At 37.8% G+C, this 13,623-nt stretch overlaps 1 protein-coding gene across 1 annotated transcript in view; it reads right to left on the minus strand.

Moving 5' to 3' along the window:
• Nucleotides 1–6,117: 6,117 nt before the first annotated feature.
• RB1 (retinoblastoma 1) overlaps nucleotides 6,118–13,623 on the minus strand; it is a 198,301-nt gene continuing 190,795 nt past the window's right edge. The window contains exons 24-26 of the mRNA XM_011998626.1: nucleotides 11,198–11,340; nucleotides 10,640–10,689; nucleotides 6,118–7,987 (exon numbers count right to left, since the gene is read on the minus strand). Of these exons, the coding sequence (XP_011854016.1) occupies nucleotides 7,914–7,987; nucleotides 10,640–10,689; nucleotides 11,198–11,340 (267 nt within the window). The 3' untranslated portion in view covers nucleotides 6,118–7,913. The remainder of the gene's footprint in view (nucleotides 7,988–10,639; nucleotides 10,690–11,197; nucleotides 11,341–13,623) is intronic.

Raw genomic sequence — 13,623 nt, forward strand, 5'->3', positions numbered from 1 at the left:
CAAAAACTACAAAAAATTAGCCGGGTATGGTTGCAGGCGCCTATAATCCCAGCTACTCAGGAGGCTGAGGCAGGAGAATCACTTGAACCTGGGAGGTGGAGATTGCAGTATAGCTGAGATTGGCACCACTGCACTCTAGCCCGGTGACAGAATGAGACTCTGTCTTAAAAAAAGGGGATTTCAACGACCTTGGTTTCTCACCACATGATCTCTTTGTGCATGTCTGCCCCACTTTGACTTTCCACCATGACTTGAAGCAGCCCGACGTCCTCAGCAGATGCAGCTGCCCAATCTTGAAGCTTCCAGTCATCAGAACCATGAGCCAAATACACTCCTCCAATTTACGAATTAACCCAGCCTCAGTTATTCTGTTATAGCAACAGTAAATGGACAGAGTTTCTCTTTAACAAATTGCTTAACCATTTTCTTCAGACTTTATCTGGTAGAGGCAAAGACTCTGAGTGTCTCTAGATCTAAATCAGAATCCTGTTTTTAAAACTATATAGTTTTATTCTGTTGTTATTTTAAAAGTAGCATTATACCATTTGTTTTCATTTTTTGCTAAGTTTGTTATTTTATCCAACAAAAAAACATGCAAACATGGCAAGTACCTATAGCATCCATTCTGGCCATTAGGCAACCACAGTCTTTGTTTCTTTGGTCGCTTTCCCTCTCCTTCCTGTGCTAGCTATAGCTGACTAGGCTTTTATAGCTTCACAGTGTCTTCCTTTTTCTTATTTCTGACAGGGTCTTCTCAAGCTCCTCAGTGCCTTTTTCTTTTGTGAACTCGTTTCATATAAAAATTGGAACACTCAAAGGGGAACAGATGAGTTTACCTGGGGATGAAAAATGGACTACCCTTTATACACTCCACCATGGGTCAGTAGGCATACTGCCAGAGTATAGGTTGTTACTCTGGACTCTTATCCTATTTTGCTCCCTAAGCTTTGTTTTGTGTAGGTTTGCATGTGTCTTGTCTCTGCACACAACAGAATAATCTATGGATTTTTTTTTTTTTTAAAAGACAGAAGACAGAGTGTTGCTCTGTTGCCCAGCAGGCTGGAGTTCAGTGGCGCGATCTCGGCTCGCTGCAACCTCTGCCTCCCGGGTTGAAGCAATTCTCCTGCCCCAGCCTCCCAACTAGCTGGGACTACAGGCATGTGCCACCACGCCTGGCTAATTTTTGTATTTTTAGTACAGACAGGGTTTCACTGTGTTAGCCAGGCTGGTCTCGATCTCCTGACCTCAAGTGATGTGACCCAATGAAGAGAATGAAAAGACAAGCCACAAACTGGGAGAAAATATTTGCAAAAGACATAGGTGATAAAGGACTGTTATCACGCCTGGCCAATCTGTGGGACTTTCACAGGGTATAGATTCGAGGATTCTAATTCACTGTGTGTGTATGTGTTTTATATATATACGTGTGTGTGTGTGTATTATATATACATTTTCTTTTTTTTTTTTTGAGACAAGGTCTTGCTCTGTCACCCAGGCTGGAGTGCAGTGGTGTGATCTTGGCTCATTGCAACCTCTATCTCCCAGGCTCAGGTAATTCTCCTACCTCAGCCTCCCAAGTGGCTGGAACTACAGGCACATGCCACCAAGCTTGGCTAGTTTTTTTTTTTTTTTAAGACAGGGTTTCACCATGTTGCCCAGGCTGGTCTTGAACTCCTGGATTCACACAATCCACCCACCCCAGCCTCCCAAATTTCTGGGATTACAGGCGTGAACCACCATGCCTGGCCCAAATTAAGTACTTTTTTTTTTTTTTTTTTTTTTTTTGAGACCAAGTCTTGCTCTGTCACCCAGGCTGGAATGCAGTGGTGTGATATCGGCTCACTGCAACCTCTGCCTCCCAGGTTCAAGCGATTCTCTTGTCTCAGCCTCCCAAGTAGCTGAGACTACAGGCACACGCCACCATGCCCAGCTAATTTTTGTATCTTTAGTAGAGACAGGGTTTCACCATACTGGTCAGGCTGGTCTCGAATTCCTGACCTCAGGTGATCCATCCACCCTGGCATCTCAAAGTGCTGGGATTACAGCCATGAGCCACCACGCCCTGCCCAAATTCAGTACATTTTAAAAGCTCCACACGTAATTTGATGTTCAGCCAAGAATGGGAATTAGTGGTTTAGCCCTTAAAACTTCTGACACCAAACAATAAAGAAGAGCTAGTTTTAGATCTGAGAGATGACAGATGAGTCCTGGGTGTGGGTACATCTATCTGAAAAAACATGCTTTCTTTCTGGTCTTTGAGGATAGGCTTGCCATTGACACTCCTATGGGAAGGAAAAAGATCCCCTTTTAAAATTTTCCTTCTAACAGATGAGTGTTGGAAGAACCTTAGTGATATGTGAGAGAAAAGGTACATTTTCATAAGGACACTACTTTAGAAAGTAATGGATTCTTTTCTTTTTGCCCAAGTTTATCTTAGATTTTCCCAAAAGTTTTGTTTCCTCTCTTGCTCACACAAGGAAGTCGATGTTTTAGTGCTTCTAAAATAATTGTCCACTAATTTACACAGAGAAAGGTTAAGGTTTTATAGGAATGAAGAAGTGCCCTCATCTGCTGGTAGAGGTTTGTGAAGATGCCATGGAATTCGTTTTAAAAAACAAAGGTTAAGAATGTTCAGTATGTTCTTCAGGCTATAATTCATGTAAATTGCCAGTCATTCTGGACCTTAACATGGAGAGTTTTATTTAGAGGCTGGATTCTTAACCAGGAATAATGAAAAGAGGCAATTACAATCTTAACTATCTTAACTATAATCTTAACTATCTTATTATGCACCCCCCCCTTTATTACATCAACAGAGTTGGGAGAATCATGAAGAGAAAGGAAAAGATCAAATCTTACTGTTGTTTTTAATTCAACCTTTGTCAAAACACATAGAAATACAAAGCTTACCAATTTTCTCAGTAAATTCAGTTAAAAAGAACATTTTGTATTTAGGAAGTAACTGAGGTTGGTCTGTGTAATAAATTTAACCTTTCATATTGTCATTATTTAAGATGACAATTGTCATATGTCAGTACTAATATATATAGTCCCAAGATAATGGACACACAAAAAAGTATTGAGAATGGATGACTATGCTTACTGTGTATTAAAAGAGCTTGTTTTAATCTCATGTAGACATTATACAGTGCTACCATAATATATTTCTATTTAAGAAGCTACACCTATGGTAGAAATTTAATATTTCTGGAGACAAGGTTTGAGTTGTCCTGTAAAATATCTATTTAGTCCAAAGGAAAACTCTACTGAAACTTTACCTATGCTGTGTATACTATATTGGCCCTAAAATGAGGAACAAAAATATACTTCTAAAAGCAAGTTTCTATGAAATCATCCAGATGATAATAGAAATAGTATAACTAGTTTCCTCCCAGCCATTTGTACCTTTAGAAAGCTGTAAAGAAAAAGTAAATAGGCCGGGTGCAGTGGTTCACGCCTGTAATCCCAACATTTTGGGAGGCCATAGCGGGCGGATCACCTGAGGTCAGGAGTTTGAGACCAGCCTGCTCAGCATGACGAAACCCAGTCTCTACTGAAAATACAAAAAATAGTCGGGTGTGGTCGTGCGCTCCTGTAATTCCAGCTGTTCGGGAGGCTGAGGCAGGAGAATCGCTTGAGCCCGGGAGGCAGAGGTTGCAGTAAGCCAAGATCGTGCCACTGCACTCCAGACTGGGCAACAAGAGTGAGACTCCATCTCAAAAAAAAAAAAAAAGAGAAAAAAATTTATTTTGAATTTGCCCCTTTTATTATAGTATTTATTCATTGGAATACTAAATTCATCTCTAGAAGTGAACAATTCTCTGCCATGCAGACAAAATTTTTTAGTGTAATTTAGGCTGCTGGATTTTGATGTGACCTAAGACACTGCATTTCATTTAAGATTCCTGCCCAATATAAATACAGCCTACTGAGATATGCTTGCTGCTTTTCCTGCTCCGCACACTTTGCCTTTCTTCCTTCAGGAACAAACGTGTCGCTGTTCCAGAAGGAAAGAATTTCATCTGCCATGTTTTTGAGAAATCATATACATTTAAGATAATCCCTTGTCTGAAACCCTTGGTGCCAGATGGGTTTCATAATTTTGAGGGAGTTTAGAATGATAATATGGTACATATGCCAAATAATACATAACACCTAAGGCGGGTCTGGGTTAGCTCCCAATCAAACATATTAATATTTCTGCAGTGAGTATTCCAAGAGAATATTCCAAGTATGATAAAGATTATAAATAGCTCTGTGCCAGTTTACATATGGTTCTGATGCCATATGACTTTTGGCATAAAACACACAGAATCACTTGGCTTTTAAAGCTTTCTCAATTTTGGAACTACAGATAAAGGATTATAGACTTGTAATATACACAAAGGCCTTTTATACTTTGCATTAGACGAAGAGAGATACTTGAGGCCCATTTTACTGTGACCTCCTAGTTGTTCTTCAGACATACCAGACATACTCCTCCCTCTCTCCGTGGAATGTTTGACTCCTGTTTGTGTCTGGCTCACTCTCTTGTCTCCTTCAGATCTTTGCCCAAATATCACTCAAGTCTTTCCCTGACCACTCTCTTTTAAATTTTAAAACTCCTTTCCCTACCAGCCTTCCTTGCCCTTCTCTTTGCTTTGTTTTTCTCCACAGTCTTTAATACAATCTCACATACTATGTATTCCTCATTTATTCATTCGTTTGCTCTCTTTGCCTGAAACTAGAAAGTCAGTTCTGCAAGGATGGGGATTTTAGTTTTATTTATTCATTGTTACAGCTCTAGCATTTACAGCTGTGCCTGGAATACAGTAGATACTAGTACATGGCATTTTAAAAGAGGAAGAGAGTGTTGTTTGTTTTCACATACTTGGAAAAATATGGAAAACATATATTCTGTTTTTTCCTCTACAGATGGACCTTCTAGGTACTAGATCTAAAGTGGTCAATAAGAATAGCTAGGCCGGGCGCAGTGACTCACACCTGTAATCACAGCATTCTGGGAGGCCGAGGCGGGCGGATCACGAGGTCAGGAGATGGAGACCATCCTGGCTAATACAGTGAAACCCCATCTCTACCAAAAATACAAAAAATTAGCCGGGCATAGTGGCAGGTGCCTGTAGTGCCAGTTACTCGGGAGGCTGAGGCAGAAGAATGGCATGAACCTGGGAGGTGGAGCTTGCAGTGAGTGGAGACCGCACCACTGCACTGCAGCCTGCCTGGGTGACAAAGCAAGACTCCATCTCAGAAAAAAAAAAAAAAAAAAAGAATAGCTAGGCTGATGGCTACAATCTGGGGTGGGGAGTGGCTAGGAATGGGGAGACAGGTAACAAGAAAGACAATTTCAGATGGTGGGAAATAGTGATAGATGGATGCTGTTGCACTTTTGAAGGACAATGATATAACACAAAGTGATGATTTTAGCTTGGTGGTCAAGGAAGCCCTCTGAGCTGAGGTCTGAAAGACAAAGGAACTGGCTTGCAAAATTGTGGGAAAAGAGCATTCTAGGCAGAAGAAGGAAGAAATATAAAAGCCTAAAGTAAGAATAGGCTTGGTATTTTAAAGAAAAAGGTTCAGTGTGGCTAAAGCACAGTGACAAGGAGAAAATTCTACAAGATGAGGATGGGAAGTCAGTAGGGGCTTTATAATTCCTGGTAAGTACTTCAAGTGGAGCAATGTGAATCAATTTATATTTTTAAACAATCATTTTTGTTCTTTATGGATTTTGACAAGAAAGAAAGGGAACAGGGAGACTAGTTACAAGTCTTCAGCAGTGGTTCAGACAAGAATTAACAGATGGTTCCTAAGTTGTTGACTTGATACGTGAAATGGAGAACGACCAGGGTAGAAAAAAAAAAGACTTTTGTTTGATTTTAGTTTATATTTTGAGACATTGGGTAGAGGGGAGTAGAATCAAGAGTTCTGTTGGCTATAAGAGCCTTGTCCTCTGTGAAAAGATCAGGGCTGAAGAAATAAATTTGAAGATCTCTAGCATATAGAGCCCCTTAAAGGCTGAGAATGGATGAGATACTAGGAGAGTTATCTTCTATCTATCTTCTCCTAGATAGAGAGGAGAACACTAGTGTACTTCATACAAAGAACACAACATCAGACCAATAAGACTCTTAACAACTAATTTATTTTAAAATAGACAAACTATTAATTGTAGAAAATAGTAACATAGCAATTTTAAATGTATAGTTTTAACCAATACAAAAAAGCAATAAAGCAATAATATCTGAAGCATTATTTAAGAAATCTCAGTACATGATCTCTGAAGTTCCTAAAATTCTGGCACTAATTCTAATGTGAACTTAGAAGCAAAAGACCCAGAAATAGTAAGCCCTTGACCTAAAAACTAACTGATTTGTATGATATTCATGCAGAAATTAATGATGAAAGGGAGTAAAGCTTTCTAGTGCCATTGTTATCAAAATAACTGTCAAAATAGTAAGTTTGAAACTTAATTGAGCATAAAATAAAATTTTGTTTTCTAACAAGACCAGATTTCTTTTTAAAAATAATTCTGAGTTAGACAAAGTAATTTTCCTAAAAGCTAGCTGAAGCTACCTATTTTAAATTACAGCATCTCTAAATAAGTTAATCACACAAGATAGTTTAAATACACCTTTAGGTGTAGGGGAGGGGAGAAGCGACTCTTTTTCTAATGCAGCTGTTTTAATTTGAAGCTTTCGCACAAAATCAGATAGAAACATTAATGCCTAACCCATAATGACCCTTGATTACTTGTAATTTTGGACTAGAAATAATGTGGCTTTGAACATGCCAGTGTTCGACCATACTGACTTAAAAAAATAAAAGATAGACAATCGCCAGTTCAAAAGATACATGGAAGACGTGTACCATTCCACAGAAAACACAAACCTTCCCAAATTAAGGAGGTCAGAATAATTTTGAGATGCAATTAGACAAATCTCTATGAAAAAAAAATTAAGGCTCCTATAGTTAACAGTCTGTTTATGGAGTAAAATTAATTTGTGTCTTAATTCTTCAGGACCCAGAAACGTTAGAAAGTGCACTTGGGATATACTGTGTTAGGGTCCTGTATATCTAAGATCTGGTAGAGCACTTTACTTTTTCAAGTACTAGATGAGTACTTTATAAATTCAGTGATCTGAATGGTATAAAAACCAAGAGTACTATCAATAATCCTCATTTAAAAACATAAGTTGGATGAAGAAAATAATCAGTTCTTTTAAGTTCTGAGGTATGAAATCTGTGTCAGTAGTATGATAGTATCATGTGTTTATACTTTGCTTCCAGCTTTTATTTAATTAAAAGCAAAAATTTATAAAACAAGCACACAGTATATCAGATTCCAATAGTAAAATAAAATCTAATGTGTAAAATTAGTAATTTTTTTCTAATTTCTAATAATATCCATTTTTGCGGAAGGGTTCAGGATAATTTGGGTGAATGAGCAGTCAGTCAAATTGCATTTGGAAGATAGGACACATTTGCTAAGGGTGTTCATGTTAAATTAAAACAATATACATATAAATTAATAAAAACAAGAGCAAACATCACATATACGCTACAAAAGAAGGCAAAGTAGTCAGACAGGCATGGGTTATCAGGACTCCCACTCTAGGGCCATTCTTACTATCCATAAAGCACAGCAATTTTACTTTGGAAGTGGAAGCAATCTGCTACAATTTTTTAAATGGCAGGATTTACACAAGATTTTTCAATCTTGTATAAATAACAATGACTAACATTTCAAGTGGCTTAGGAATCACCCAAACAATTGCATCTGCACACTTTATATCCACAAAAAGAACTGAAGATATTAAATGTGGCCATAAACAGAACCTGGGAAAGTTACACAGTCACATCTGTCAAAGACAATGAATCCAGAGGTGTACACGGTATCCACCAAGGTCCTGAGATCCTCATTTCTCTTCCTTGTTTGAGGTATCCATGCTATCATTCATTTTCTGCTTTTGCATTCGTGTTCGAGTGGAAGCTGGAAAAAGGACGAAGAACTGTTAACAGCATTGGTGGTACTGGGTAAGCTGGCAAGTGGCTGCCATACATATGATGCTAATGTCAAACTGATGGCGCTCAGGACCTTGCAAAAAGCAGTGGTCTTCATTCTAGTATTTGACAGTACTGTAGGGAGTTACAGTAAACAATAATTTATCGCATATTTCAAAATAGCTAGAATTGTAATGTTCCCAATGCAAAGATAAATGTTTGAGGTGATACATATCCCAATAACCCTGATTTGATCATTACACATTGTGTACATGTATCAAAACATCACATGTACCCCTAAAATATGTATAACTATGATATATCAATTTAAAAAAACTCCCCCCCTCAAAAAAGCAGTGGTCTCCAAATCTTTAAAAATCATATATCCCTGTGAGTAAATTTTTTTCCAAGCCTGTACCACAAAAATATGTATGCGTGTACAAATTATAAAACACATACCCCAAGCAAACATTAAAATGAGATAAATAGAACTTCTATTTTATGTACCCCAAAAGATGATCTTGCATACTTCCAGGTATGCCCCATTTTGCAGGCCACTACTCTAGATATGAGGTGGTTGATGCTTGGCATATACTTCAGCAGACTAGAATACTCAGCTGGCCCAGACCGAATATGCCAGAGTGAGTAGTGGTATTCTTTACAAAGCTATAGTTTCCCTTATGTTTGGAGATGCCTTGCAGGTACTGCAAATACATCAGATCATAGCTCATTTAAACTGGGCATAGAGTTTTTGTTTTGTTTTGTTTTGTTTTTTTGAGACAGGGTCTTGCTCTGTTGCCCAAGCTGGAGTGCAGTAGCATGATCACAGCTCAGTACAGCTTTGACCTTCTGGGCTCAAGCAATCCTATTACCTCGGCCTCTCCAGCAGCTGAGACTACAGGCACATGCCACCATGCCTGGCTAATTTTGGATTTTTTTGTAAAGATGGGGTCTTGCTATGTTGCCCAGGCTCATCTTGAACTCCTGGCCTCAAGCAGTCCTCCCACCTTGCCCTCCCATAGTGCTGGTATTATAGACATGAGCCATCATGCCTACCCAGGGCATGGCCATGTTAAAAGCATGTTATGAATTACAATAAAGACAAAGCCAGGATACTTATTTTAAATTTCTTAAAAATTCTTAACTTGATTTTAGAGGTAGGCATGAGCTCTTTATAAAGAAGCATATTTGGAAAAATGGAATGCCCTTTCATTCTGGGCAATCCAGCATTGTATGATGATCTTTCCTAAATGTAATTGTTTAAGAAAAGCTGAAGAGCATCCTCGAGACTCCATCTCAAAAAAAAAAAGAAAAAAGAAAAAAAAAGAAAAAGAAATGCCTTAGCCTCAGGGGTTAAAATTCTGGCTGCTTTTTCACAATTTTGTAGATGTACAAAGGTCCTGAACTTTGGCCTGGCAGAGGAAGCTCGCCACCATAGCTAAGTGTGTCACTGGGAAATGTACTAACTATAGCAACTGAACTCTTCTCTAAGAAAATACACATGTTTTTACAGCTTTCAGCTCCTTTTTAAGTGCATATTTGTGGGTTCCAAAATGTTTCCTTATGTCTTCAAGGCCTGATTTTGGTTATAAGCCTCTTGTCTATTTTCGTGTACAGAGGGGAAAAGACACAACTATTTAAAAGTTAAAATAGGAACATAGAAGTTGACATAAAATCCAAAAAGAGATTCGTTTATAACTAGAAGATTTTGTTTTAGTTCCTTTTAATTACACTTTAAAAATAATACATTAAAAAAATTCTTTTAAATATCTTGTTTTCAAAGTTAGTATCTACAAAGATGTATTAAAAGAAAGCCTCTCATTTTAATTGGTATTGTTCTCATTAGTGTGTCCTGTGCCCTAGGAACGATAGTTTTAACACCTATCTCCTGAATATTTGTCTTCTTTCAAAATCCCAGTTCCTTTTCCTATCAATGGGTCTGGCAGCAGATACCGGGAAATGTTACACTCACGACCATAGCTACCTAAGACAACTCACTAGTAGTCAGTCAACATTTTTCTCTTTCCTGATGTGCCTTCCATCTACTATACTTGGATTAATTTTTTTTCTAGTCTCAGAGTAGTTTTGAATAGAATTCCACTTACCCTAACATTATATCACTCTGTATAACTTGAAAAATGACACAGTGTTCTTTATTAAAATTCTGATATCCAGTAATGGAAACTTTTGTTTGAAATTGTTTTAAGATTTGCAAATAAGGAAAGTTTAATAATGGCAGAATCAAAGGTTATTCCTTAAATAAGGGTGATGATGTTTACATATGCTAAGTTTATAAAGCCTTTCCCTATATCTAATACTCCTAAGTAGTTCCTCTTTGTAGTTCTGCTAACATATTTTGTAACTGTAGCCATTTGTGTTGAATGTGGTCAAGCAATGTTTCACTTCTTAGTCTTTCCGCACGAAAGATCATAGGAAGAGTAAAAATGACCTTCACTTTGCATCATACATTTAATCCACAAATGTTTGTAGGTACATAATATAATCTTGATTGAATTATATTTTAAATGCATAAACAAACCTGCCAACGGAAGAGATTATACATTCTTTTATAGAATGAAAAGACTTCCTGCAGTGTAAACAATTGTTTCTTTAATTTACACAAGGTGAAATAAGTACTTACTCATTTCTGCCAGTTTCTGCTGAAATTTGGACTCCCCTGGGAGATGTTTACTGCAGATTTAAAAAAATGTAAAACATTTCATGTGTATTTATAAAAGGAAAACTCAAATTTCCAGTAACTGACGCTTTCGATGCCTTATTTTAATGCTATTATTTTAGTGAGTAGCTTTTAATTTTAAAACTTAAAAACTAACCATCTAAAACATAAATGTCACAAATTTATGATGCTATATATTTTTTCAGTGGTTCTTACAAAACATAGTGGTTAATATTTTTAAAGAGTAAACATTTTTAAATTTAATGTTAATAACAAAATTTTATGAATAGCTTTGTAAAAAAGATCAGGGTTTATTAGTTATCTTCACTGCATGTTGGTACACAATTTGTAAGGTGTTTTTAACTTTGCACTACCCTCATATCTATTATTTTGAGTCATTCTCACAGCTGCCAAATAAACTTGGCATGAAAGAAAGTGGTATAAGTCAGGAGCAGTGCTAAGACTCTGGATTCCCCAGATGACCATCTCAGTTACTGGAAAACATTCAAAAATGGTTCCTACCTTCCATCTGCTTCATCTGATCCTTCAATATCAAAGCGTAGTTTTTTCAGCGGTTTAGGAGGGTTGCTTCCTTCAGCACTTCTTTTGAGCACACGGTCGCTGTTACACACCATCTGATTTATTTTCTGGAACTTCTCAGAAGTCTACAAATTACATAATTCTTTACTTTAAATCATTAAGTGCCAGTGTTTTGTAGTTAGCAACCTCAAGTTATAGTTTGAGGTGTGTCAAAAATCAGGCAGAGGTAATCACTTCATTTTAATTTTCTGCTTCATTGGACCAAATAAAATATATGAAATATCTAAAAATCAGAATAACTACCTAATTCCCTCCCCAATTAAACACCCACTCTTTGTAAATCCTCCTGTCTTTTCCCATGCATCTCACATTCTTCCTCCAGCAACTGCTTACTCTGCAAGTGCTGGTTCCTCATTTTCAGGACCCACTATACAGGACTACTTTTCAGAAGTAGGCAAGTCAGAATAGCTTTCTGGAAACTTGCTTTTGTCATTTTTTTTTTCTTTTAGGCTATTACATAACCAGAGGGAAGGTCACAAGAATTTGATAAGAGATGATGTGTTCAACGAATAATAATTTTTGATTCACTTTGTGGGTATTATGTTGACAAGTCATATAGACTTTCTGATAGAAATTATATCTGATTTGACTGATAGATTCAACAGTGAGAATTAGCTTTGCCAATTATGCTTTATTTTCCAAAAATTAAATAAGTGAATTCTCCCAATATTAAATTCAAAACAGGTTTTGATGGTAAATCTATCTGGAGCACATATACAATTTAACAAAAACTAAATCCCATGCTGCTATTAAATGTATAATATTTTAAATTATCAGCTTTAAGATATGGAAGTACATTCAACTTTTTCCCAATTATTTTAGAGGTTATGGCAAGCAAAAATGTTTGAAGACCACAATGTGATACCTAGCCAGCTCCAACTGTCCTTATAAGGTCCCATAGCTCCTTTGTAAAGCCTCACAGCTGCAGCCCATCATGAACTATTTGTAACACACATTTTAACATTTGGTCATTTGGCATACAAACTTTTACTTCTCCCTAGTTACTTGAGGCAGTGTGGTGGGCAGCCTCTCAGATGGCTCCCAATGACCCCACCTCCTGGTATTCACCTCCTTGTGTAATCCTCCTCCCCTCATGTGTAGGCTAGATCTACTGTTGTCTTGCTTCTAACCAAAATAATATACCAAAAGTAATGGGCTGTCATTTCCAGAATTAGATTACAATAAAACTGTGACCCATCTACCCGTCTCTTGCTCTTTATTTCCCTGCCTCCCTCAGAGTCCCTGCTCTGGGCAAAGCAAGCTGCCATGTTGTGAGTAGCAAGTAGCACTATGGAGGGGCCCAAGGGCAAGAAACCAACAGGCATGGAGGATCAGCCAACAGCCGTTTGAGTAAGTCTGCCAGTGAATGCTCCTCTAGTGGAGCCTTGAGATGACTGCAGCCCCTGCTGACACCTTGATCACAGACTTTGGAGAAACTCTGGTCCAGCTAAGTCATGCCTAGATTATTGACCCACAGAAATGGAGGTAATAAACGTTTGTTTTAAGTCACTAAGTTTGGGGGTAATGTATTATGTAGCAATACATAATATAGGCAGTCTTCGCATTCCTATAAGAATATAAGCTCTCTGGCCAGGCGCAGTGGCTCACATCTGTAATCCCAGCTCTTTGGGAGGCTGAGACAGGGGATCATGGAAGCCAGGAGTTCAATACCAATCTGGCCAACATAGCAAGCCCCTGTCTCTACAAAAAATTAAAAAATTAGCTGGACATGGTGGTGCATGCCTATAGTCCTGGCAACTTGGGAGGCTAAGGTGAGAGGACTGCTTGAGTTGAGGAGTTTGAGGTTACGGTAAGTAGGTGACAGAGGGAGACACTGTCTCTAAAAATAAAAATAAAAAAATTGAAAATATAAGCTCTCAGGGGAGTGGAGATGGTGCAACATATTAATAGTAATGCATACTGAATATGGGACTGCTGAATTAGTGACTTTAATGGAAGGCCAACTAGTGTTGTAGATTTGCAGCCTAGAATAAATGTTTCAAAGCAAAGCTTTCCCTTGGATCTCCTAGAATGAAGCCCTGCCACTTTCATTGAGGCAGGATCTCATGTAAACAATTCCTAATCAGTGTACCAGAAAAAGAATATCCTAGAAGTCTGAGAAGTCTGAGAGGAAGGATAAGCAAAAAGTGCATATGTATGGAAGGAGACCAGTAGGCAGGGACAGGCTGGTGACATTTGGATATCGGGCTTACATTTTGGAGTATCTCATTTCAAATCACACTCATAATGAGTGCATTTCAAAACTGTTTTATAAAATTCCTGTGAGGTTATGTACATACATACATGGTATCATAGAGAGATATTTGTTCTTTGTCCCCGGTTCCTGG

This window comes from Mandrillus leucophaeus, unplaced genomic scaffold, assembly GCF_000951045.1.
Source record: "Mandrillus leucophaeus isolate KB7577 unplaced genomic scaffold, Mleu.le_1.0 Scaffold577, whole genome shotgun sequence".
Lineage (NCBI taxonomy): Eukaryota > Metazoa > Chordata > Mammalia > Primates > Cercopithecidae > Mandrillus > Mandrillus leucophaeus.